Source organism: Rhinopithecus roxellana, chromosome 3 (assembly GCF_007565055.1).
Source record: "Rhinopithecus roxellana isolate Shanxi Qingling chromosome 3, ASM756505v1, whole genome shotgun sequence".
NCBI classification, from domain to species: Eukaryota; Metazoa; Chordata; class Mammalia; order Primates; family Cercopithecidae; genus Rhinopithecus; species Rhinopithecus roxellana.
This window is the reverse complement of record NC_044551.1, coordinates 164,326,201-164,353,372: the sequence shown is the minus strand read 5'-3', so window position 1 is coordinate 164,353,372 and position 27,172 is coordinate 164,326,201. Positions and strand designations below refer to the sequence as shown.

General features: G+C 39.9%; 1 protein-coding gene across 1 annotated transcript in view; it reads right to left on the bottom strand.

Annotated features, from left to right (window-relative positions):
* Positions 1–15,210, bottom strand: part of CCNB3 (cyclin B3) — a 47,046-nt gene extending 31,836 nt beyond the window's left edge. Inside the window, exons 1-5 of the mRNA XM_030926680.1 lie at positions 15,158–15,210; positions 12,644–12,717; positions 11,984–12,116; positions 8,541–8,648; positions 2,347–2,477 (exon numbers count right to left, since the gene is read on the bottom strand). Coding sequence (XP_030782540.1) covers positions 2,347–2,477; positions 8,541–8,648; positions 11,984–12,079 — 335 coding nt within the window. The 5' untranslated portion in view covers positions 12,080–12,116; positions 12,644–12,717; positions 15,158–15,210. The remainder of the gene's footprint in view (positions 1–2,346; positions 2,478–8,540; positions 8,649–11,983; positions 12,117–12,643; positions 12,718–15,157) is intronic.
* Positions 15,211–27,172: the final 11,962 nt, after the last annotated feature.

Genomic DNA, 27,172 nt, shown 5'->3' with positions numbered 1-27,172 from the left:
TTCACACCCACCACGATGGCCATATACATATTAAAAAAAAAAAAAAACACTGCCAGCTGGGCATGGTGGCTCACTCCTGTAATCCCAGCACTCTGGGAGGCCGAGGCAGGTGGAATATCTGAGGTCAGGAGTTTGAGACCAGCCTGGCCAACATGGTGAAACCCCATCTCTACTAAAAATACAAAAATTAGCCAGGTGTGGTGGTGGGCGCCTGTAATCCCAGCTACTTGGGAGGCTGAGGTACGAGAATTGCTTGAACCTGGGAGGCAGAGTTTGCAGTGAGCTGAGATCACGCCATTGCACTCCAGCCTGGGTGACACGAGTGAGACTCTGTCTCAAGGAAAAACAAAAACAAAACACTGCCACCATTGCACAGTGGTTATACCATTTTACATTTCCTCGAGTAAATACGCTACTGGAGGAAATGTAAAATGGTGTAGCCACTATGGAATACAGCTTGGCAGTTCCTCGATACATGGAACACAGAATTACCGTATGACCCAGCAACCACACTCCTAAGTATATACATAAAAGAATTGAAAACAAGTGTTCAAACAAAAAGGTATACACAAATGTTCATAGCAGCACTATTTACAATAACCAAAAGGTAGAACCAATACAAATATCTATCAACTGATGGATGGGTAAACCAAATGTGTTGTATATATGCAATGAAATATTACTTGGCAATAAAAAGAAATGAAGTACTAATAACCTGCTATGACATGGATAACCTCAAAAACATGCTAAGTGAAAGAAGCTAGACACAAAAGACCACACATTGTCTAATTCCATTTATATGAAACATCCAGAAAAGGGAAATCTATATAGAGACAGAAAGTAGATCGGCGGTTGCCCAAAGCTGGGCAGGTTGGGGGTATTGAGAGATGATAACCAAAGGTACAGGGTTTCTTTGGAGTTAATGAAAATGTCCAAAAATTGATTGTGATGGCTGTATAACTGTGAATATACTAAATACCATGGAATTGTATACTTTAAATGGGTGAACTGTATGGTATGCAAATTATATCTCAATAAAGCTGTTACTAAAAAAAAAGACTTAATGACTATACTGTGCGATCACAGTGAGCTCTCAATAATGGCAGCTATCACTCGTTTCCCGGCTATTATTAGGGTCCTTTCCACGGAACCCTGAGTGAAGAGAAGAATGTTTACGGCATTTGTGAGGATTACCCTGCTAAAGTCAGAACGATAAAAGCAACTCAAAATAATGCAGAGAATTAAGGTCAAAATATGCATGCAAACTCCAGAATTCCATTTTAGCAGGAAACCAAGTAAGGCTAAATGCTAATCTTCTTTCTGCTGGGTAATTAGCAAAATATCCTGCGGACTGTGCACGTTATTTTCTAGAGTGACTCAGTCTTTTTAGCTTACCCTTTGGTGTTCCCAGGAGTGATAATCCAAACATCTCACAACCAGTATGGCACTGCGCCAGCCAATCACAGTGGAAGCTAGCATCAAACAACCAGTACAATAGTACTGGTATGTGTTGGCTAAATAGCAGCCCTACACGTTTCCAAGAGACACAGGATGTAGTTCTGTGCTCTATGCCAGGCCTTCTGGCTAGCAAATAACTGAAAAGATGTTGTGTTAACATCACTCCACCTTGACCTCATAAGATTTTCAGAGGGGAAAAAAGGCAGTATAATTGACTTTAGCCCGGTAATAGGCATCTATCTAATCTATTCAGATGTAGATTAGTCAGTCCCTGAAGAATAATTCTCACTGGAATGAGGAGGGGATATAGAAAGGTCTCATTCCACTATCTAAGTCATCTTTCAATAAAAGTCTTCCTAGAGGTAAATTCTTTTTTCAGACCTAAATGGGAATGTGCATCTGTACTTGTAGAACCTGTGAACGGTACCTGTAACAGCTGAAAAACACATGTTTTTGCTCTAGGGAGACAGTAATTTATCTCCAGTAATAAGGTACAAACCTCCCCTAAAGCTTCTAATGGAATAAGCAGACTGGCAAGCTACCAGTCAGCTGCTGAGAATCCCTGAAAAGTTAAGTTGTCTCCACACTATAAAGCACAGACTAGCTCAAACAGGTACTGAATTACTAGAAGACAGGAAAAGATGAGCACAAGGTCTTTTGGCAAATTTTCCAATGACAACAGCTCTTTCATTATGCACACACATAATGAAAGAGGAGAGACAGAAGAGGCCTATAACTCTTCAGCAACCACAGCTGAGCCCACCTCAGCACCCAGGGTTAATGTGGTAGTCATCATTGTGGCTTGCTAAATATGTTCTCAATGGGGACAAAAGGATGTCACATACTCTACCATCTAAAATAATGCCATCTGAGTCCCCTCTCACTCACCATTTTAGATTCTGCTTATTCTTTTTGGCCAATCCAAGAGCACGTGTGCTCCTGTTTATCTTCTTAGAAACATCTTTTACAAACTCTTTATTGGCTTCTTTCTTGGGCTGGACAGGTTGACATTGAGAAGCCTGCAAAAAAAAAAAAAAAAAAAAAAAAAAAAAATGGGTGCGGGACGGGGGAAGGAGGAGGCAGGAAAATGAAGAAAACCACAAATTACCTAATAGGTGGCTCTCATAGGAAAGTCCTGATCCACATAAGTTGGTTGGGTGTTCCCAGGAGTGATAATCCAAACATCTCACAACCAGTATGGCACTGGGCCAATCAATCACAGTGGAAGCTAGCATCAAACAACCAGTGCAGCAGTACTGGTATGTGTTGGTTAACTAGCAGCCCTACGTGTTTCCAAGAGATACAGGATGTAGTTCTGTGCTCTATGCCAGGCCTACTAGCTGGCCCACAACTGAAAAGATGCTGTGTTAACATCATACTCCACTTTGACCTCATAAGATTTTCATAGGGGAAAAAAGGCAGTATGATTGACTTTGCTGTCTGGGTGTGCCTCTTCAGGATACACCTCTAACACAATACTACCTGTGATATATCTATCCCATCTCACTAAGTGGCATTTATTTAACGCATGGCTTTGGGGAGTTCCACGCAGACTCTAATCCTGACTAACACTTTTAACAGTAGGAAAGATCATGGGACTGTTAATAATGTCAGTAAAAATACACTTAAAGTTATGTCTTTAAAATGAAACAAACAGGCTAGTCATGGTGGCTCTTGCCTGTAGCCCCAGCATTTTGAGAGGCCACGGTGGGAGGATTACTTGAGCCTGGTAGTTCAAGACCAACCTGGGCAACATAGGGAGACCCTGTCACCACAAAATAATAATAAAAAAAATATAGCTCGGTGTGGGGGCACATGCCTATGGTCCCAGCCACTTGTGGGGAATAAGGTAAGAAGACTGCTTGAGTCTGGGAGGTTGAAACTGCAGTGAGCTTCGATCACGCTACTGTACTCCAGATTGGGCAACAGAGCAAGACCTTGTCTCAAAAAAATTTTTTAAATTAAAAAATTAAATGACATAAATGAACCTAATTATATTTCAAATAAGTACCATAACTATGTTAAATGATTTTTCCTTTCTTTTAGGAAAGCAGAAGAAAAGATCAGAAATAACCAATCCAAGTCACTTATAAATAGTATTTGACTGCCACCTTCAAAGTATACATCCTCAATTAGGATAGCTCCGCAGGGGGGTGTAGATATTGCTAATAAATCTGGAACTCTTTTTAGTAGGTTTGTTTATTACAGTGGTTTGGATGAAGCCATTCTGAAACTCTTTTAGCTGTATTACAGTATTAAGTAAATGTGTTGATGTTTTTAGGAGCCAGGGTTCTCATTATAGAACATACAAATAAGAATTAGTGAACCCAAGAAAGAATTTTATGTATTGAAATTGAAGCTGCATGAATTCATGATTTCCTAAATAGGTATATGTGTGTACAAATACTAAATGCCCACATCAAAAAGCTAGAAAGATCTCAAATAAACAACCTAACATCACGACTAAAAGAACTAGAGAACCAAGAGCAAACAAACCCCAAAGCTAGCAAAAGACAAGAAGTAATCAAAATTCAAGTGGAAGTGAAGGAAAGAGAGACACAAAAAACCCTTCAAAAAAATCAATGAATCCAGGAGCTGGCTTTTTGAAAAAAATTAATAAAACAGACTGTTAGCTAGACTAATAAGAAAAGAGAGAAGAATAAAATAGACACAGTCAGAAATAAGGGAGATATCACCACTGACCCCACAGAAATACAACCAACCATCAGAGAATACTATAAACACCTCTATGCACATAAACTAGAAAATCTAGAAGAAAGGAATAAATTCCTGGACACATACACCCTAAGACTGAACCAGTTATACATATATATTTGTGTATATAAATACATACACAAATATAGACATATGTATAAGTACACATTTGTGTATATAAAAATACAGATATTTCTTAGCTCTGTCTGCAGACTGGGCAGAAAAGGCAGACACCCTAATAGCACATCTAGCATCAAGATCTTGGTATCTAATATCACTCCCTACTAAAGGGAACCAGAACTCTGGAGAAATGATTGACTCCAGGGGTTGGACAAAGGAGGCATAAGATGAATTTGGACCATCTTTTTAAGCTGGAAATAAAATGCTCAAAAAATTATGAGAGCATGTCACAAGGACACGGTAGTCAGATCGAAGGCACTCCTAACTGGCCAAAGATGGGGCAATTTGAACACCAGAATAAAGTACAATAATGAACAGTAAACCACCGGAAAAATATGAATTCATGAGTCCATACTGATAATAAACAGTGGAGAAGAGAAGGCTCATGCTTGTAGAGTATGCCCTACAGATTCCTTACTGCAAGAGAAAAAGATAAATGATAATGATACAGTACAAAAATCAGGCAACATCTTGACCAGGTGATCAAAATTAACATTATCAATGAAAGACAGACATCCTGTGCCTCCAGATATGATACTTTGAGAAGGATAGCAAGAACATCACCTACACAGTATCCTAGCCAAGAATGTATCAATCTAGTCACAAGCAAACATTAGACAAAAACAAAATGAGGATTTTTCTATTTTACAAAGTGGGGAGTTGGGTGGGACTGTATCCTCAAAAATGGCAACGTCATTAAAAAAAAAAAAAAAGGCTATGGAAATGTTCCAGATTAAGAGGCTAAAAAGATAAGTAAAAGACAAGTAAATACAATACATGATCCTAGCCTGGATCTTTACTGGAGGGGAAAACATGCTATAAAGGTTGTTATAAGGTCAGCTGACAAAACTGGAATATGGATGATTGATTACACAAAACTGCTACTTACACAAAACTGCTATATTAATGCAAATTTAGAAAATTGATAAGTGTATTGTGGTTATATAAGACAATTTCCCTATTCTTAGGAAATACACACTGTACTTAGGGGTAAAGGGACCACGATATATACAAGCAAATGAGAAAGCACGTGGGACAAAATGTCAACAATAAGTACTCTAGTAAAGGGTATACTGGTGTTCTTTGTACAATTTTTATTTTTGCAACATTTCATAAATTTGAAGTTATTTCCAAATGAAATGTAGAAAAAAAGTATGTCTTTGTATCATCAGATCATAATAAACAACTACAGTCCAATAGGAAATTCTTTCTTAGGACCTCAAGTCATCTACCTCTGCTTTTCAAAGAGCTTGCCACAGTCGCCATTTCAACTTCACCTAAAGTTTTGCAAACTCCTTATATGTGCAATCAAGATTCAGAATGGGAAAAGAAGTGCGTTCATGGCAAGAAAGAGGTGGAGATCATAACTCCCAAGATGAAACTCTCTACTTGCCATACATGCAGGTACAAAGTACTGATATTTTCAAGTTTAAGCTCAAGGGGACCTTTACTTGTACTTCCCCATAATTCTTTCACCATAAAATAGGAAAATAGAAGTGAAGGTTGGGTGTGGTGGCTCACGCCTATAATCGCAGCACTTTGGGAGGTCGAGGCAGGAGGATTGCTTGAGCCCAGGAGTTCAAGACCAGCCTGGGCAATATGGCAAAATCCCATCTCTACAGAAAGAATACACAAATTAGCTGGGCATGGTGGTGAGCACCTGTAGTCCCAGCTATTTAGGAGGCTAAGGCTGCATTGAGCCGTGTTCACACCAGCTTGGACAACAGAGCAAGACTTTATCTCAAAAATAAAATAAAATAAAACATAAAATAAAATAAAATAAAATAAAATAACATATATAAATAAACGAAAGTCCTACTTACACAAAACCATTTAGGCAAACATGGATCTGGCCCTATCTCCCTGTCTACTGGCTTAGCACCAGCTCTTAAATATCACAAGTCCTTCCCATGCTAGAAATGATAAGGGAGAGGAAAAGAAAAACTCACAGCAGATTAACTAATTAAAGCAGATTAACTCTTTTTGGCAGGCCAGGATCTCACTGTGGTAAATGTTGAGAAGAACACAGGGATGAAGACATGGAGACCTAATAATACTGACTGTTAAGAAGCAAATTATCATATAGGGAACCTCCAAAACCCAGAGCGAAAGGAGCCCTCAACTGTCAAATAGATGAGTTCGGATATCTGCAGTAATGCCCAACCTCAGGAATGGCTTAGGTACATTGTAATGATGGAACTGTCTCTGGAAGGCACCGAAGACCATTCAAGGTAACCAAGGTAAATCTTCAGAACTTGAGTGCAAAAGGGAAATGGGCCTTCTGAGCAGCTAGAGAGCTAGAGGCAGAAACTCTGCTAATGATGCCTTGCTCCCCTGCCCCCTAACCCCATGGAAATAGGGCCAAACGGATGCTCAATTCAGTTGGAGAATCAGGAGGGTCCTAGATATCTGCATGGATTTCCTATTATTGATACAGTTCATGTATGTCTGTTCTTTCTGAATGGTAAGATAAACTCATGAAAAAAGGGACTCAGATGTCACAAGAAAGTTTCTCATATGCTGTGATACTTTACTGCTGTGATCTGAATATTTGGGTCCCTTTGAAATTCATTATGTTGAAACCTAATCTCCAATGTGATGCTATTAAGAGACAGGCCTTTTGAGAGGTGATTAAGTCTTGAGAGCACAGCCCTTGTGAATGGGATTAGTGCCCTTATAAAAGAGGCCCGAGGAAGCTTGTTTGCCTCTTCCACCATGTGAGGGCACAGGCAAAAGATGTCATCCATGAGGAATGGGCCCTCACCAGATAGCAAATCTGCCAGCACCTTGATCTTGGACTTTTCGGCCTCCAGAACTGTGAGCAATAACTTTTTGTTGTTTATAAGTTACCCAGTCTAAGGTGTTTTGTGATAATTGCCCATATGGACTAAGACACTTTCCTTGCATATTGTCACTGTACTCCCGTCAGGGACTTGGAGGGACCAAGGGAAGTTACACTAAGATAGGCTGCATCTGCTCCTGATTTATGGCTACCTTATTTCAGCCAAATTCTGCATCCATGGTTAAATAAGTCAGGAGATGAATCTAACCTTACAAGTGTGTGTGTGTGGGAAGGGGCTCTTTCTACCAATTGATAGTAGGTCTGAAATTATGCAGAAAGCTATAACTTAAAAAAACTATGTTGTAATCTGTATAGGGAAGAGATTGTATTTGCAGAAAGGTGGTCATACAGAATCTAAAGGGCAGGGATCTAAAGGAAAGAACTTTGCCAATGCCTATCCAATTATGCCCAAGGGAGTAAAACACTATTTAGTAGATATAAGTATTCTGGTAGCTACATAAGTACACTATATAATGCAGGGCAAGAATAGTTCACCAGGATTATCTATAGCCTAGATAACACAGACTTCAAAACCAACATTGGCGAAGTCCTCATCTATCAAGAAGAGATTATAGTATCTACCTCATAGGATTACATGAGGATTAAGTGAGCTGATACAGGATAACATGCTTAGCATAGTGCCTGACATATGGTAAGCACCCAGTAGGTATATCAGTTATTATTATTTTTTAAGACAAAGATTGCCTTTGGCTTGATTCTATATTCATTTAACAACATTCTATTAATTCTGATTTTTACTGGCACCTTAGTAACACCAGAAGGGAGGTTACTTGAAAGAATTCTAGCCAAAATTGAATTTCTAGATCCTTATAGTTAAAGACTGGATCATGGAACTGTGGTTCTCAACAGTTCTGTATATCTGGAGGCATTTTTGATTATCACTATGACTGGGCTGCTGGTGGAATTTAATGCCTGAGGACCAGGGATGCTAGTTGAGATCAGTCCTGCACAACAGAAAAATTGTCCTGTGTGAATTGATAAACACTACACTAGACTACAATGATTCCACCAAAATACTTACCTCGAGGGCCTGGACAGTCACCTCTGGACTTCATCTAAATGCAATTCCATAGTTCTCATAGTTATCTGCAATTTCATATCTGATAATCACTGTCTGCTGCTTCCCGAGAACTCCACCAATTGCTCCAGATGGTATGTGCCAGGAGCAGAGCCCCTGCAGTTTCTGAAACTGGGTCATTGATCCCAAATAAAATTTGCTGTCGACATTCCCGAGAGGGTCTGGTAAAGTGGAAAGGTCCCTCAAGAAAGAGGGTGTCTAAGCCTTATGCAAAACCATAGCAAAGGATTGGACTAGCATACTCACATTAGTGAGATCTTCAAAAGCTGATCTCTTTTTGAGTGCTCCCTGAAGTGAAGATGGAGACTCCTGAAGTGAAGACGGAGATTTCTTTGTTTGGCAATTCTCCCCTGTCTAAAAAAGTACAAGAGGAAAATGAGTATATCCAATTGTGAATAGTCTCTTCAGGGACTCTTTAGGGCTCAGGGGAACTCCAGAATCTCAAAGTAACTGGGGATGCATATAATAACCCCCAATAAACTGTAACAAAAGGAAATTCTGGCACTCAGTGCTGTTTATTAAGTCCCTAAAGGTGGTAGACATTGATAATGGGTAAGTCTATGAGGAGGCAAGATGACCTTCAGTGTAACTCACAAAATGAGCAAAATGTAGCTCAGTAAAGCTCATTTTTCCTCTTACTTCTCTCATACTTATGGTTATCCTATCCAAGGCGGGCCACTACCACCCCTGCCATTCCTAGTCATTCCTTTACTATAGATGCTTTCAGGTAGATCACTTTAATAATTTAACAAATATCTACGTGTCTCTTATGTTAAGTAGCTTTTAAAACAGCAGTCCCCAACCTTTTTGGCACCAGGGACCGGTTTCATGGAAGACAAATTTTCCACGGACACTGGGGTGGGCTGGTTTTGGGATGATTCAAGCACATTACATTTATGGTGCATATTTATTATTACATTGTAATATATAATGAAATAATTATACAACTCGCCATAATGTAGAATCAGTGGGAGCCCTGAGCTTGTTTTCCTGCAACTAGATAGTCCCATCTGGGGGAAATGGGAGACAGTGACAGATCATCAGGCATTAGATTCTCATAAGGAGCGCACAACCTAGATCCCTCGCATGCGCAGTTCACAATAGGGTTCATGCTTCTATGAGAATCTAATGCCACTGCTGATCTGACAGGAGGTGGAGCTCAGGAAGTAATATGAGCGATGGGGAATGGCTAGAAATACAGATGAAGCTTTGCTCACTCACTGCTCACCTCCTGCTGTATGGTTGGGTTCCTAGCAGGCCACAGACTAGCACTGGTCCATGGCCCAGGGGTTGGGGACACATTTTAAAAGACATTACCAGTAAGGATAATAGCACACACATCTATATACTGCTCCAGGATCAGTTCTTTACTAACTGTTGACCTTGGACCAGTCACTTAATCTCTGAGCCTCAATTTTCTTATCGGTAAAACTGGATAACTTGCCTTACAGTCCTTGAAGATTAAATAAGATAATACATGTTTTTTAAAAGTTTGTATGAACTGTAAATGGGCAGAAATAGTATTTAAAATAATGAAGTCTGATATGATTGTAAACCTCAAAGGAAAATTTTATATTAAGAAAAAAAGTTTAGTAATCCAGATTAATCTCTGATTATTAGTATACATAAAGGAGGGGCTGGGGAAGGGAAGGGGGAAGAATATTTTGAAGCAGAAGGGCTTTCTTTCCACATATTCTGTATCTGTGCTTGCCTTAACCCATTCCCAAATGAGTAAGACCATCTCTATAGGGTTAGAGGTTAGGTCAAATCACACTATAGGAGTCTTCTACCCTCTAAGAGCTTTATGTGGTAAAAAATCTCCTAAGTCTCAGACTGCCCTTATGAAATTCTGAGAACAAACCTTCCCTACTTATATCAGAGAGTTGTTGTAATGTGAAGCAGGACACTGGGATCAGACCATTTGCTGTGTTCTCCAGCTGTACCATTAACAGTTAATACATGGCACAGTGAGTTATCAGAATTGGATTCATGACACAATAAACCAATCCAGCACAGAGAGCAATCTTAAAAGAGCTGAGGCTGGACGCGATGGCTCACACCTGTAATCCCAGCACTTTGGGAGGCTGAGGCAGGTGGAACATGAGGTCAAGAGATTGAGGCCATTCTGGCCAACATGGGGAAACCCCGTCTCTACTAAAAATACAAAAATTAGCTGGGCGTGGTGGCGCATGCCTGTAGTCCCAGCTACTTGGGAGGCTGAGGCAGGAGAATTGCTTGAACCCAGGAGGCAGAGGTTGCAGTGAGCCGAGACCGTGTCACTGCACTCCAGCCTAGTGACAGAGCAAGACTCCAACTCAAAAACAAAAACAAAACCAAAAAAATACGAGCTGAGGGCCAGGCACAGTGGCTCAGGCCTGTAATCCCAATCCTAGCACTTTGGGAGGCCAAGGAGGGTGGATCATGAGGTCAGGAGTTCAAGACCAGCCTGGCCAAGATGGTGAAACCCCGTCTCTACTAAAAATACAAAAATAAGCCAGGCATGGTGGCAGGCACCTATAATCCCAGCTACTCAGGACACTGAGGCAGGGAATTGCTTAAACCCGGGAGGTGGCAGTTGCAGTGAGCCGAGATCGTGCCACTGCACTCCAGCCTGGGCGACTGAGCGAGACTCCATCTCAAAACAAAACAAAAAAAGCTGAGAAAAATTACTTCCATTTTCTAATTGATTAAGCCAAGACATAAGTAAGCTATTAGACTTTCATCTAGTTGATGATAAATAATCCTACTAGAAATTAGCCAAAAATGAAACATTATTTTCTCGGAAATTAGCTAAGAAATAAGCTGTTATCCAACTCCTATTTAATATTACTGGCAGAAATAATTGACCCAAAATAAAATTACAGCTGAAACTGAACTCAATAAAACTTAGATTTGCAAAATGTACTCCAAGAAAGTTGGTTTTGGAAAAATAATTGCCACTAAAGGAAAGTTACAATGGCAGAACACTAATCCGAAAATTTGATGTCAGCAAAAATCTGATCAATATATCAAATCTTTCTTGAAAAATTTACATAGGAAAAAATTTGGCACCTCCGTGAAAATCATTTTAGTAAAATAAACAAGATTAGAAAATGTTTATCTGTGCTCAGAGAAAACCAATCAAGGAAATTAAATTCACCTAATGATGTTTTGCTCCAGGAAATACTCTCCTGATGCCAATTCATCAGTGCTAGTATAATTCTGATTAAAATATGTATGATGATGAACACAGAATATCCTAAGGTTAGAACAACATCAAACTATCAATAAAGTCAAAACAGCAGAGTCAAAATATACCCATTCTTCAAATTTAATAGCTATAAAAAGCATAATAATAAATGTGCTGATATAATCTTCACACTCTCCCCAGAATGTACCAGTCTTTCAGCAAGGTGCTTGGAGCTTCTCAGAGAAAGTAAGGATACAGACATGATCATTAATGAGGACTGAGTGTTGTTCAGTTTTGAGGGTTATGGAGGGTGGCCTTCATTCGAGCCCTGCATTTATGGGAAAGAAGAGTCCAAAGTTCTAATTTGCTGGCATTCTCCAACTACAAGGGCTGCCACCCCTCCCCATTTTCTCAGGTTAAACCAGACATATTTGAAAAGACTCACAGGTGAGGATAGGTACTGAGCCAACACAGGAAGAGACTACCAAAGATATTGTCAGGGAAGACAGTTTGCTCTAACCTTTTCAGACTGGTCATGATGACTGGGCACAATTTTGCTGGACTGAGATTTCGTAGGCTCAGGTTTGGAGCTCTGGGGTGGTAGTGGCAGTAGCATCTCTTACAGATTCAGCTGTGTCTTGTCCAAGGCAGGGCTGCAATCAGAAAGAGGCTCTTTAACACCATTCACCAGAAACACCATTCACCAAAAACACCATAAATTCTCTGAAAATTCTTGAGAAAACCCAGTCTATCTATAGCATCCCTAGGAGAAAACAGACTTTGATGTTGGGCAGATCTGGATTAAAATCTTGGTTTTATCACAATTAACCTCAGGCAAGTGACTGACTTAAAATCTCTGGACTTCAGTTACCTCAACTGTAAAATGGAGATAAGTATACCTACCTCTGCAGGGTGTTGTTCAAATTAAATGAGATACTTTATGTAAAAAGTCGAGCACTGTGCCTACCATCCTCTGTGAACGCTGGGATGTTGTCTAGCCCCTAGTTTAGGTCTAGCAGCACTGGGAACAAATTACATAGGAGTTTTGCATTGAAAACAATGAAGAACATGACAGCTCATATAGTATGGAGGCAAGCTGGTAGAGCTAATGTTCTTTAAAAGGCATGGGGTCCTGACAAAGCAATTATGACCCTACAGAGAAAACAATAACTGCACACACATGTATTTGCGATAGGCCAGGCAGCATTCAAAGACGGCGTTCATCAGAAGAAACTGTAATCCAGTTCCAGACACCTGGAAGGAACAAAAAATTCAAAAGATGAGATTATAGCAAAATAAACTAACTTACTAAAAAATCACTTGACATAAGAACTTGATCTTGGATTTCCCAGTCTCCAGAACTGTGAGAACTAAATGCCACCCAGTCCATGGCACTTATTATAGTAGCACAAACTAAGTGCTATAGAAACATAATGGAAAGTCAGTAATCTTGTTGGGGACAGGGGCTGGAGGAAGGCTTCACAAAGGAAGTAACGTGTGATCAGGACTTAAAATGACAAACAGGTTCCCAAGTTGACTGGGAGGTTTCCAGGCAAAGAAAGCCTGAGACCAGGCAAAGGCATGAACATATAGAGTTCAGGGATGTCCTAGCTGTCTGGAGTAGGGAGCATAAATAACATGTTGGGGAGGGGTTAGAATGAGGCTGAAAAGCTAGGCTGGGGCCAGGTTGGTAAGAAAAGGAAACAGAAAATTCTGCAGCTTGAGAGGAAAGTTTAAGAAAGGGGAAAGGCTGACTTGGGTTTCGCTTTGGATGGAGAAGGATGAAACATTTTGTAGGTGAGGAAAAGCCAGTATAAGTATATGCATTCACATATATTACCTCAGTTGATTCTCACAACAAAACCATGAGGCTAAGCAAGGCAGGTACAATTCTATTTTACAGTCTCAGATGAATTAAGTAACTTACTACCCAGGACAAACTATTAAGGGGCATAGACTGCCCAGCTTTTTCCAGGGCAATTTCTAAAATACCATGAAGTCTCTTTGATCACACTCAAAAACATTCCAAAACAGTGAAAGGCCATAGTGTGAGGAGGTAGAATGAGAACAGGTCTTGGAGTCTGAATAACTGGACTTCTAAGCCAAACAAGTTAGCATTTCTGAGCCTCAGTTTCCTCATTTTCAAAACAGCTATAACACCACTTACTTGCAGAGGACTTGTGTGGCTCAAATGCAAATTTACATGTACGAAACCTGACACATGGCAGGCATTTAATAAATGCTGTCTTACTCCCCTCTTCTATCAAATCCAAACCTATATTCCATCTCATTCCTCAAACCTCAGCCAAGCAGCAATAAAGTTAAATTGGGTGCACCCACCCTTAACTGCACTGTATGAAAATCACTTACTCCACTACTATTATTTACACCTCATAATTTTTTTTTTAATGGACAACCAAAGACTCACACTCTGAAACCTTTACCTTTTAAAAGGAAAAAGAAATATGGAGTCCACAGGCTAGAAAACTCTCAACTGATAACATACAGGTTAACTAAACCTCAAAGAAAATAAGGTTACTTAAATGATGGTCATATACCCCATTTATTATCCTGAACACTAATCATTTGCATTGAGGAAAAGATGCACTGACTTGGGTAAACTAATTTTCCCAGGGGGAAGGGGAGGAGAAGGGACTGACATCATCAAAAAGATCCTCTCTGCAGAACACTCTCAACTTCTGCCACCTACAGAACCCTGAGCCTTGGGCAAGAAAATTAGAATCCTTTCCCCTTTTCAGACTTTCCATGTCCCCTATATACACACTGGCAAGTGTTGCAGACTCCATTGGACCTCCCAGGGCTGGTGCTGAAACCAACACAGGGGCAGCAGGGCTAAGCTGATCAAAACAGTCTACAGGAAGTAGTAGCAACTTCAATTTTTATATAAAGACAGGTTACAGACAGCAAGGCTCTGGGGAGAGAACACAGCACTGTGTCAATAAAGCAGCACTGGGCTGGGAAGGATGCCTAAGGTCTAGTTCTGGCCCTGCTCTTAGTTGGCTGGGTGACACTGAGGCAAGTGGCAAGTGGCAAAGAGGCAAGTCCCTTTCCCTCTCTGGGCCCTAGTTTTTCCCACCCAATAAAACGAAGCAGTGGAACTAGAGCCTCCTCGCTATTCAGTGTGGTCAATGGACAAGCAACATTAGCATCACCTGGAAATTTGTTAGCAATTTAAAACCTCAGGGCCCAAACTAGACCTATCAAATAAAAATCTGCAAATTAACAGTGTCCCCAGGTGATTTCTATGCACGTTAAGATTTAAGCGCCGCTGTTCTAGGGTCCCTTCTACCTCTGATCTTCTATGATTCTAAGTGGGCCGTAGCAGAGGGTGGTGAGAAAGCCAAAGCTGAAGGGGGTTGCAGGTGGGAACAGAAAAGAGCCAGTGAAGATAAAGGGTTAACAATAGAGTGAGGACACATGTGTCCATCCTCCCTTCATGTCCTTCAACCTGTAGCTCAAAAGACATCCTGCAAGGAGCATTCTATGACTTAAATATGTCTGATCCCTCTACACTTGTAGATGAAATTAATCCTGCACACTTTCACTTGTGAAAAGACGTTTTGTAAAAGTACTCTGATTCAGGCACGTGTACTAATTGCTCCATCTAAAAGCTGGGACCCAGCCTTGTTTGCTTTGCCATCTCACTCCTTAACAAACACTCCCCCTGCCCAACCTTGTACAGGGCTCACTCCACAGGCTGCTGATCGACAGGAGATTGAAAAGTTTCCTTGCAGGAACGCTGCGCATCCCAGCAACAGAATTCAGCAAGGGGCTGGAGTGACGCCCAAGGACCCACTGGCAGGCGACAGAGCCGGACACTGGAGCCAGCAGTACTTGCCCAAAGGCGCCTACCTCACACTGAGATTGAGGACAGACAGCAAAGACCATGGACGCACCCCTAGACCAGGAGAGGCCAGGGAAATGAACGGAGCTCCTTACTATAGCGACTCGAGTTCCTCTCAACCTGGCTCCTGCGCCCCTCCACCAGCCCAGTTGGGATTTTGAAAACTACCGCCGTCATGAAGTGCAGTGGTGATTGGCCAGCAGAGGACCAATCAGCGTGCACAGCTGCGACACGCGAAAGCCTAACAGGAAGGGGTGGAGCTGGGTATTTAAAAAAAAAAAAAAAAAATATCGAACTCTGTCTCTGGGGACCTCGCAGTAGGGTGTTGTTTCTAGTATAATTGGTTGGACCAGGCTGGGCTGACACGCAGGGAGTATCGGGTTTCTTTAAAGAGGCGTTTTTGGCCAGGAGCGGTGGCCTACTCCTGTACTCCCAGCTCTTTGGGAGAGCGAGTTGGGGCGGATCGCTTGAGCACAGGAGTTGGAGATAAGCCTGGGCAACATGGAAAAACCCCGTCTCTACGAAAGATACAAAAATTAGTAAGGGCATAGTGGCGCGTGCCTATAGTCCCAGCCACTTGGAAGGCTGAGGTGGTAGGATCACTTGAGCCCGGGAGGCAGAGGCTGCAGTGAGCAATGATTGTGCCACTGCACTCCAGCCTGGGTGACAGACTAAGACCCTGTCTCAAAAAAATAAAATAAAATAGGCCGGGCGCGGTGGCTCAAGCCTGTAATCCCAGCACTTTGGGAGGCCGAGACGGGCGGATCACGAGGTCAGGAGAACAAGACCATCCTGGTGAACAAGGTGAAACCCCGTCTCTACTAAAAAAAATACAAAAAAAACTAGCCGGGCGAGGTGGCGGGCGCCTGTAGTCCCAGCTACTCGGGAGGCTGAGGCAGGAGAATGGCGTAAACCCGGGAGGCAGAGTTTGCAGTGAGCCGAGATCCGGCCACTGCACTCCAGCCTGGGCGACAGAGCGAGACTCCGTCTCAAAAAAAAAATAAATAAAAAATAAAATAAAATAAAAGACGTGTTTTCATTTAAATAATCTTGCCAGAGGATGGGAAGAGCAGAGCAGGTGTATAATGCAGGCACAGGCCTATTAAAACATTAATATTAATAACCACTTATAGAGTCAAGCCTTAACTCCTGCAGGCTTCACAAATAGCCTTGTGAAGGAAGCAAGGCAGAAGTTACTGCCCCTATTTTATGAATGAGCACCCCAAGTGCAGAGAGCTAATAGTAGTTAAGTTAATTCAGCACGTGCTACCTGCTATAAAATTTTTTATTGCTTTAAATCCTGTCCAAACACCAGATACTCGTATTATTGCCACTTTACAGATGACAAAATTGTAGTTTGCTAATAGCTCAATATCTCATTCATTTCATTCATACATTAGTTCAATTGTTTAACAAATATTTATTGATCACCTGCTTTGTGCCAGGAACTAGAATATATATATATATTCTATATGTATGATCCCAGGCCCTCTTCTCTTTTTAATCTCCCTGGGTTATCTCATCCAGATACATGACTTTAAATATTATCTAAAAGCTGGCCCTAAACTCCACGTTCATGAATCCAAATTACTACTCCACATCTCCACTTAGATGTCTAATAGACAACTCAAATTCAATATATTCACAATAGAACTCTGAATTGTCAAGCCCCTCCCCAAACCTGATCCTTTTCTCAGTATCCCCCATTTCAGAAATTGATACCACATCAAACCTGTTATTCAAGCCAGAAAGCTGGGTATCATCTATGATTCTAACTTTTTTCCATCACCTTTGTTGATTTGACCTCAAAATATATCTATATCCATCAACATCTCTCCATCTCCACTGCCACCTAGGCTCTCATTTGGCTCACTGTCAAGAGCCTCAAAGCTGTTTTTCCCATTTCCAAAATTTACCTTTCTCTGATACAAATATAACACAACAACAAGAGTGATCTTTTAAAAAAAGAAAAATGGTATTGTGTCCCTCCCTTCTTCAGTAATTTCCCACAGAATTTAAAGTAAAAATCCTAACTACCTACCCTGGTCTACAAGGTCCTGCCTACCTCATCAACCTTATTTCATAGACTGCATTTCCCATTCTCTGCTCTCCAACCATAATAGTCTTCTTTCAAATATTTGAACTTACCAAACTCTCTCTACCTGGTATTTTTGTACAAGATGTTCCCCCAGCCTGGAACATTCTTCCCTCTATTTTTAAAATTGCAAGTTTTTTCTCAAGGATCAAGTCTCAGCTTAAATGTCCCCTCTTCAGAGAGGCCTTCCCTGCCCATGTTATTTAAAGGAAGATTCTTCTCCCACTCCATTATACTCAGCCCCTTAACTTTTTAAAGAGTAATACTGCTATTTGTAATTTTTAATTTCTCAAGAATGCAAAGTTCATAAAGAGTAGGACCATACATGTTGTGCTCTATCTTCAGTAATGAGCATTAACAAAAGCTCACATTTATAAATTATTTACTATATGTTAGAAACTGTTCTAACATTCACAAAAATCCTATAAGCTATTAATATCCCCATTTGCAGATGAGGATCCTGAGACATGGTAAAGTTTAGTAACTTTCCCAAGATCACACAGCTAGTAAGTGATCAGATTGGAATTTAAACACAGGCAGTCTGATTCCAGAGAACAAACATAACCACCACCCCATATTTGCCTCCTTGATAGATAACTGAAAAATATTTGTTCACTAAGTAAATGAGTATCTTCTTGTAAAGGTCATCATTGTAGACAAGTATCTCACTGGGATGCACATAAAGGAAATGTAGCATTGACACAAGTCACCGTAAGACTTTAGTCATGAGAGGAAAAGGTATATCCACCAAAACAACAGCAACACAAAAATCACAAAACAAGCAATTTCATTTATGCTATTTTTTCCCAGCTTTTCACATCAACAACAAAAACTTATTGAGTAAAAGTTGTGATTTTTCCAAAAATTTTTAAACGTATTTTTCCCTTAGCTGGCATACCTCCAGTTGACTTAAACTTTTCTTTGGGTACCATCTTGAGAAGACACTGAGAAAAGAGAAGACAGCCCTTCGACTCCACAAGTTGTCAATATTTCACTCGTCCCAGGTGTACAACATTCTCATAAACTCTCCTTTCTCCTCCCTATACCTCTGTATTAAACTGTAATAGAAAAGATCTATTATAATGTACCTTACTTTTACATGAAAATATATTACAGATGGATCCAAGATTTGAATGTAAAATGGAACCATGAAAATACCAGACAAACTATAAAAGAACATTTTTATAATTGTGCAGAAGGAAAAAAACTTTCAAAACAGGATGATAAATTGTTAGTAGCTAAAAATTTAAAAATTTATGTTTGGCACAACAAACAGCAAAGCAAGGTTAAAAAAAAACCTAACAACAAATGGGCAAAAAAAAAATTGACAAAAAGGCAGCAGCCCCAGTCATGGACTTAAATATAAAACTCCCATCTTCCTGGGACAGAGCACCTGGGGGAAGTGACAGCTGTGGGCACAGCTTCAGCAGACTTAAACGTTCCTGCCTGCTGGCTCTGAAGTGAGCAGCAGATCTCCCAGCACAGCACTTGAGCTCTGATAAGGGATAGACTGCCTCCTCAAATGGGTCCCTGACCCCCGTGCCCCCTGACTGGGAGACACCTCCCAGCAGGGGTCGACAGACACCTCATACAGGAGAGCTCTAGCTGGCATCTGGTGGGTGCCCCTCTGGGATGAAGCTTCCAGAGGAAGAAACAAGCAGCAATCTGCTTTTCTGCAGCCTCCGCTGGTGATACCCAAGCAAACAGGGTCTGGAGTGGACCTGCAACAAACTCCAGCAGACCTGCAGCAGAAAGGCCTGACTGTTAGAAGGAAAACTAACAAACAGAAAGGAATAGTGTCAACATCAACAAAAAGGATGTCCACACAGAAACTCCATCCGAAGGTCACCAACATCAAAGACCAAAAGTAGATAAATCCACAAAGATGAGGAAAAACCAGTGCAAAAAGGCTGAAAATTTCAAACCCAGAATGTCTCTTCTCCTCCAAAGGATCACAGCTCCTCGCCAGCAAGGGAACAAACTGGATGGAGAATGAGTTTGATGATTTGACAGAAGTAGGCTTCAGAAAGTGGGTAATAACAAACTCCTCCGAACTAAACAAACACGTTCTAACCCAATGCAAGGAAGCTAAGAACCTAGACAAAAGGTTACAGGAACTGCTAACTAGAATAACCAGTTTAGAGAAGAACATAAATGACCTGATGGAGCTGAAAAATACAGCACGAGAATTTCGTGAAGCATACACAAGTATCAATAGCCATATCGATCATGAGGAAGAAAGGATATCAGAGACTGAAGATCAACTTAATGAAATGAAGCGTGAAGACAAGATTAGAGAAAAAAGAAAGAAAAGGAACAAACAAAGCCTCCAGGAAATATGGGACTATGTGAAAAGATGAAACCTATGTTTGATTTGTGTACCTGAAAGTGACAGGGAGAATGGAACCAAGATGGAAAACACTCTTCAGGATATTATCCAAGAGAACTTCTGCAACCTAGCAAGAGAGGCCAACATTAAAATTCAGGAAATATAGAGAACACCACAAAGATACTCCTTGAGAAGAGCAACCCCAAGACACATAATCGTCAGATTCACCAAGGTTGAGATGAAGGAAAAAAATGTTAAGGGCAGCCAGAGAAAGGTCGGGTTGCCCACAAAGAGAAGCCCATCAGACTAACAGCGGATCTCTCTGCAGAAACCCTATAGGCCAGAAGAGAGTGAGGGCCAATATTCAACATTCTTGAAGACAAGAATTTTCAGCCCAGAATTTCATGTACAGCCAAACTAAGCTTCATAAGTGAAGGAGAAATAAAATCCTTTACAGATAAGTAAATGCTAAGAGATTTTTGTCACCACCAGGCCTGCCTTACAAGAGCTCCTGAAGGAAGCACTAAATATGGAAAGGAAAAACCGGTACCAGCCACTGCAAAAATACACCAAATTGTAAAGAACATTGACACTATGAAGAAACTGCATCAACTAACAGGCAAAATAACCAGCTAGCATCATAATGACAGGATCAAATTCACACATAACAATATTAACTTTAAATGTGAATGGGCTCAATGCCCCAATTAAAAGACACAGATTGGCAAATTGGATAAAGAGTCAAGACCCATCGGTGTGCTGTATTCAGGAAACCCATCACACGTGCAAAGACACACATAGGCTCAAAACAAAGGGATGAAGGAATATTAACCAAGAAAATTAAATGCAAAAAAAAAAAAAAGCAGAGGTTGCAAACCTAGTCTCTGATAAAACAGATTTTAAACTAACAGAGATAAAAAAAGACAAAGAAGGGCATTACATAATGGTAAAGGGATCGATGCAACAAGCGGAGCTAACTATCCTAAATATATAAGCATCCAATACAGGAGCACCCAGATTCATAAAGCAAGTTCTTAGAAACCTACAAAGAGAATTAGACTCCCACACAAGAATAGTGGGAGACTTTAACACCCCACTGTCAATATTAGGCAAATCAATGAGACAGAAAATTAACAAGGATATTCAGGACTTGAACTCAGCTCTGGACCAAGCAGACCTAATAGACATCTACAGAACTCTCCACCCCAAATCAACAGAATATACATTCTTCTCAGTACCACATCACACTTATTATAAAATCAGCCACATAATTGGAAGTAAAACACTCTTCAGCAAATGCAAAAGAACAGATATCATAACAAACAGTCTCTCAGACCACAGTGCAATCAAATTAGTACTCCAGATTAAGAAACTCACTCAAAACCACACAACCACATGGAAACTGAACACCCTGCTCCTGAATGACTACTGGGTAAATAACAAAATTAAAGCAGAAATAAATAAGTTCTTTGAAACCAATGAGAACAAAGACACAATGTACCAGAATCTCTGGGACATAGCTAAAGCAGTGTTTAGAGGGAAATTTATAGCACTAAAATGCCCACAGAAGAAAGTAGGAAATATCTAAAATCAACACCCTAACATCACAATTAAAAGAACAGAAAACCAAATACCGCATGTTCTCACTCATAGGTGGGAATTGAACAATGAGATCACTTGGACACAGGAAGGGGAACATCACACACCGGGTCCTATTGTGGGGAGGGGGAAGGGGGAAGGGATAGCATTAGGAGATATACCTAATGTAAATGACGAGTTAATGGGTGCAGCACACCAACATGGCTCATGTATACATATGTAACAAACCTGCACGTTGTGCACATGTACCCTGGAACTTAAAGTATAATAAAAAAAAATTAAAAGAAAAACAACAACAACAACAACAACAACAACAAGAACTAGAGAAGCAAGAGCAAACAACTTCAAAAGCTAGCAGAAGACAAGAAATAACTAAGAACAGAGCAGAACTGAAGGAGATAGACACATGAAAACCCCTTCAAAAAATCGAAGAATACAGGAACTGGTTTTTTGAAAACATTAACAAAATAGATAAACCGCTAGCCAGACTAATAAAGAAGAAAAGATAGAAGAAGCAAATATACACAATAAAAAACAATAAAGGGGATATCACCACTGATCCCACAGAAGTAGAAACTACCATCAGAGAATACTATAAACACCTCTATGCAAATAAACTAGAAAATCTAGAATAAATGGATACATTCCTGGACACATACACCCTCCCAAGACTAAACCAGGAAGAAATGGAATCCCTGAATTGACCAACAACAAGTTCTGAAATTGAGGCAGTAACTAATAGACAACCAACCAAAAAAAGCCCAGAACCAGATGGATTCACAGCCGAATTCTACCAGAGGTGCAAAGAGGAGCTGATACCATTCCTTCTGAAACTATTCCAAACAATAGAAAAAGAGGTACTCCTCCATAACTCATTTTGTGAGTTATCAGCATCATCCTGATAACAAAACCTGGCAGAGACAGAACAAGAAAAGAAAATTTCAGGCCAATATCCCTGATGAACATTGATGCAAAAATCTTCAATAAAATACTGGCAAACCAAATGCAGCAGCACATCAAAAAGTGTATCCACCACGATCAAGTCAGCTTCATCCCTGGGATGCAAGGATGGTTCACCTCAACACAGGTAAATCAATAAACGTAATCCATTACATAAACAGAACCAATGACAAAAACCACATGATTACGCAGAAAAGGTCTTCGATAAAATTTAACACAACTTCGTGCTAAAAACTCTCAATAAACTAAGTATTGATGGAATGTATCTCAAAATAATAAGAGCTACTTATGACAAACCCACAGCCAATATCATACTGAATGGGCAAACGCTGAAAACATTCCCTTTGAAAACCAGCAAAAGAAAAGGATGCCCTCTCTCACCACTCCTATTCAGCATAGTATTGGAAGTTCTGGCCAGGGCAATCAGGCAAGAGAAAGAAATAAAGGGTATTCAAATAGGAAGAGAGGAAATAAAATTATCTCTGTTTGCAGATGACATGACTGTATCTTTAGAAAACCCCATCGTCTCAGCCCAAAATCTCCTTATGCTGATAAGCAACTTCAGCAAAGTCTGAGGATACAGAATCAATGTACAAAAATCACAAGCATTCCTATACACCAATAAGAGACAAACAGAGAGCCAAATCATGAATGAGCTCCTATTCACAATGGCTACAAAGAGAATAAAATCCCTAGGAATACAACTTACAAGGGATTTGAAGGACCTCTTCAAGGAGAACTACAAACCACTGTTTAAGGAAATAAGAGAGGACACAAACAAATGGTAAAACATTCCATGCTCAAGGATAGAAGAATCAATATTGTAAAAATGGCCATACTGCCCAAAGTAATTTATAGATTCAGTGCTATCCTCATCAAGCTACCATTGACTTTCTTCACAGAATTAGAAAAAACTACTTTAAATTTCATATGGACCCAAAAAAGAGCCCGGATAGCCAAGACAATCCTAAGCAAAAAGAACAAAGCTGGAGGCATCACGCTACCTGACTTCAAACTATACTACAAGGCTACAGTAACCACAACACCATGGTACTGGTACCAAAACAGACACATAGACCAATAAAACAGAACAGAGTCCTCAGAAATAATGCCACACATCTACAACCATCTGATCTTTGACAAACCTGATGAAAACAAGCAATGAGGAAAGGATTCCCCATTTAATAACTGGTGTTGAGAAAACTGGCTAGCCATATGCAGAAAACTGAAACTGGACCCCTTCCTTACACCTTATACAAAAATTAAGCTGAATTAAAGACTTAAATGTAAGACCTAAAACCATAAAAACCCTAGAAGAAAACCTAGGCAATACCATTCAGGATATAGCCATGGGCAAAGACTTCATGACTAAAACACCAAAAGCAATGGCAACAAAAGCCAAAATTGACAAATTGATCTAACTAAACTAAAGAACTTCTGCACAGCAAAATAAACTATCGTAAGAGTGAAAAGGCAACCTACAGAATGGGAGAAAATTTTTGCAATCTATCCATCTGACAAAGGGCTAATACACAGAATCTACAAAGAATTTAAACAAATTTACAAGAAAAAAACAACCCCATCAAAAAATGAGCAAAGGATATGAACAGACACTTCTCAAAAGAAGACATTTATGTGGCCAACAAACATATGAAAAAAAGCTCATCATCACTTGTCATCAGAGAAATGCAAATCAAAATCACAATGAGATACCATCTCATGCCAGTTAGAATGGCAATCATTAAAAAGTCAGGAAACAGATGCTGCAGAGGATGTGGAGAAATAAGAACACTTTTACACTTGGTGGGAGTATAAATTTGTTCAACCATTGTGGAAGACAGTATGGCAATTCCTCAAGGACCTAGAACCAGAAATACCATTTGATCCAACAATCCCATCACTGGGTGTATACCCAAAGGATTATAAATCATTCTACTATAAAGACACATGCACATGTATGTTTATTGCAGCAGTATTCACAATAACAAAGACTTGGAACCAAGCCAAATGCCCATCAATGATAGACTGGATAAAGAAACTGTGGCACATATAGTATACCATGGAATACTATACAGCCATAAAAACAGATGAGTTCATGTCCTTTGCAGGGACATGGATGAAGCTGGAAACCATCATTCTAGGCAAACTAACACAGGAACAGAAAACCAAACACCACATGTTCTCACTCATAACTGGGAGTTGAAAAATGAGAATACATGGACACAGTGAGGGGAACATCACACACTGGGGCCAGTCAGGGGGTGGGGGCCTAGGGGAGGGATAGCATTAGGAGAAATATCTAATGTACATGATGGGTTGATGGGTGCAGCAAACCACCATGGCACGTGTATACCCATGTAACAAGCCTGCACCATCTGCACATGTATCCTAGAACTTAAAGTATAAGAAAAAATGTACAACGAGAACTCTGTGATCAATAAAATAGATGAACTTCCCATCAAAAAAGTTGGCAAGAAGATGAAAAATTAAAAAAGAAATACAAACAACCAATAACCATGAAAATATGTTCAATTTCACTAAAAACAAATGCAGATTAAAACAACAATAGATTATTTTTGTTTAGGACACTGACAAAGCTTTAATATATTGATAATAACTTCTGTTGGTGAGGGGGTCGGTAAACAGTCATTTGTATTCACTGTCAATGGAAATAAAAACTACCATAAACTTTGGGAGGATTATTTGAAAATATCTATTGGATTTCAAATGTTTGAACCCTTTTACCCAGAGATTCTACTTCTATTAATCTTTACCACAAAAATACTTAAGTCTCAGAAATAAGACTGAAAATTTCCCAAATCTGGGAGAGATATAAATCTAGACTGAAGATGCTAAGCAAATCCTAAACAGGATAAACCCAAAGTAATTAACACAACAAACATATCATAAAACTTCTGAAACTTAACAACACAGAAAAAACTTTGAAGGCAGAAAGAGGGGAATGAAATATTTCTAATAGAAGTAAAAATTTCTGAGTAACAGTAGATTTCTTATTAGAAACTGTGCAGCCCAGAAGGAGGTGACACAATATTTTCCAAAAACTAAAAGAAAACAGCTCTAAACTCAGAATTCTATATCCAGGGAAAATATCCTTCAAGAGTAAAGGGAAAATCAAGACATTCTCAGATGAAGGAAAATTAAGAGAATTTGTTGCCAGTAAATCTACCCCAATAGAATAGAAAATTCACAAATTTAAAAAAAAAATAAAAGGTATAAAAGAAGGAATCTTAAAACATCAGGAAGAAAGAACAATAGAAAGAGCAAAGTATGGGTCAATTCAACAGACTTTCCTTCTGATCCTGAGTTTTCTCAAATATGTTTGACAGTTAGGGCAAAAATTAGAACATTGTCTGATGTGGTTCTCAATGTAGGTAGAGGAAATATTAAAAACAATAATATCAAAAAATAAAGGAGGATAAAGAGATGTAAAGGAAGGAAATGTTTCTATACCTCTTGCAAACTGGGAAATGATAACTCCAGTAGAATCTGAATATACACAAAAAATACACACACACGCACACACACACACCCACACACACACACAGAGTAATACCCAGAGCAACCACTATGAAAGCCATATGAAGAGAGACACTCAAAACCACTACAGATGCATCCAAATGGAATTATAGTGGATGTTCATGTAACTGATCGGAAGGCAGAAAAAATATATATATATATATAAATGAAAACTAGAAGGAATAACCAGAGAACAAAAAATAAAAATGGCAAACTTAAGGTATGACATATAAATAATCATATTAAATGTAAATAAATTAAGTAAAGCAATTAAAAGACTGATATTGGGAAAGTGAATTTTAAAAAGCACACCCCAGGCTGGGCACAGTGGTTCATGCTTGTAATCCCAGCACTTTGGGTGGCCGAGGTGAGCAGATCATGAGGTCAGGAGATCGAGACCATCCTGGCTAACACTGTGAAACCCCATCTCTACTAAAAATACAAAAAATTAGCTGGGCATGGTGGCCTGCCCCTGTAGTCCCAGTTACTCGGGAGGCTGAGGCACGAGAATTGCTTGAACCTGGGAGGCAGAGGTTGCACTGAGCCGAGATTGCACCACTGCACTCCAGCCTGGGCGACAGAGTGAGACTCTGACACACATACACACACACACACACACACACACACACACACACACAAGGCCTGGTGTGGTGGTTCATGTCTGTAATCCCAGCATTTTGGGAGGCTGAGGCAGGTGGATCACGAGGTCAGGAATTCGAGACCACCCTGACCAACATCAACATGGTGAAACCCCGTCTCTACTGAAAATACAAAAATTAGCCAGACATGGTGGTGCGTGCCTGTATTCCCAGCTACTCAGGAGGCTGAGGCAGGAGAATCACTTGAACCCGGGAGGTGGAGGTTGCAGTGAGCCGAGATTGCATTGTACTCCGGCCCGGGTGACAGAGGGAGACTCCATCTCAAAAAAAAAAAAAAAAAAAAGAGAGAGAGAGAAAAGAAAGAAAGAAAAGAAAAAAAAAAGCACACCCCAGTGACACGCTGTCAACAAGAAAACCCCCTTCAAATACAATGATATAAGCAGGTAGAAATTAAAAAGTGGAAAAAGATATATCATGCATACATTAATTTTAAACAAACAGGAGTGGCTATATTAATATCAGTTAAAGTAATATCAGAGCAAAGTAAATTAACAGGGTCAGGCAGAAAAATTACATAATAATAAAAGATATTATCGACCGAGAAGATACAGCAATCTCAAACGTGTATGTACCAACCAACAGATCTGCAAAATACATGAAGCAAAGACTGACAGAACTGAAAGGAGAAATAGACAAATCCACATTTGCAGTTGCAGACTTCAACA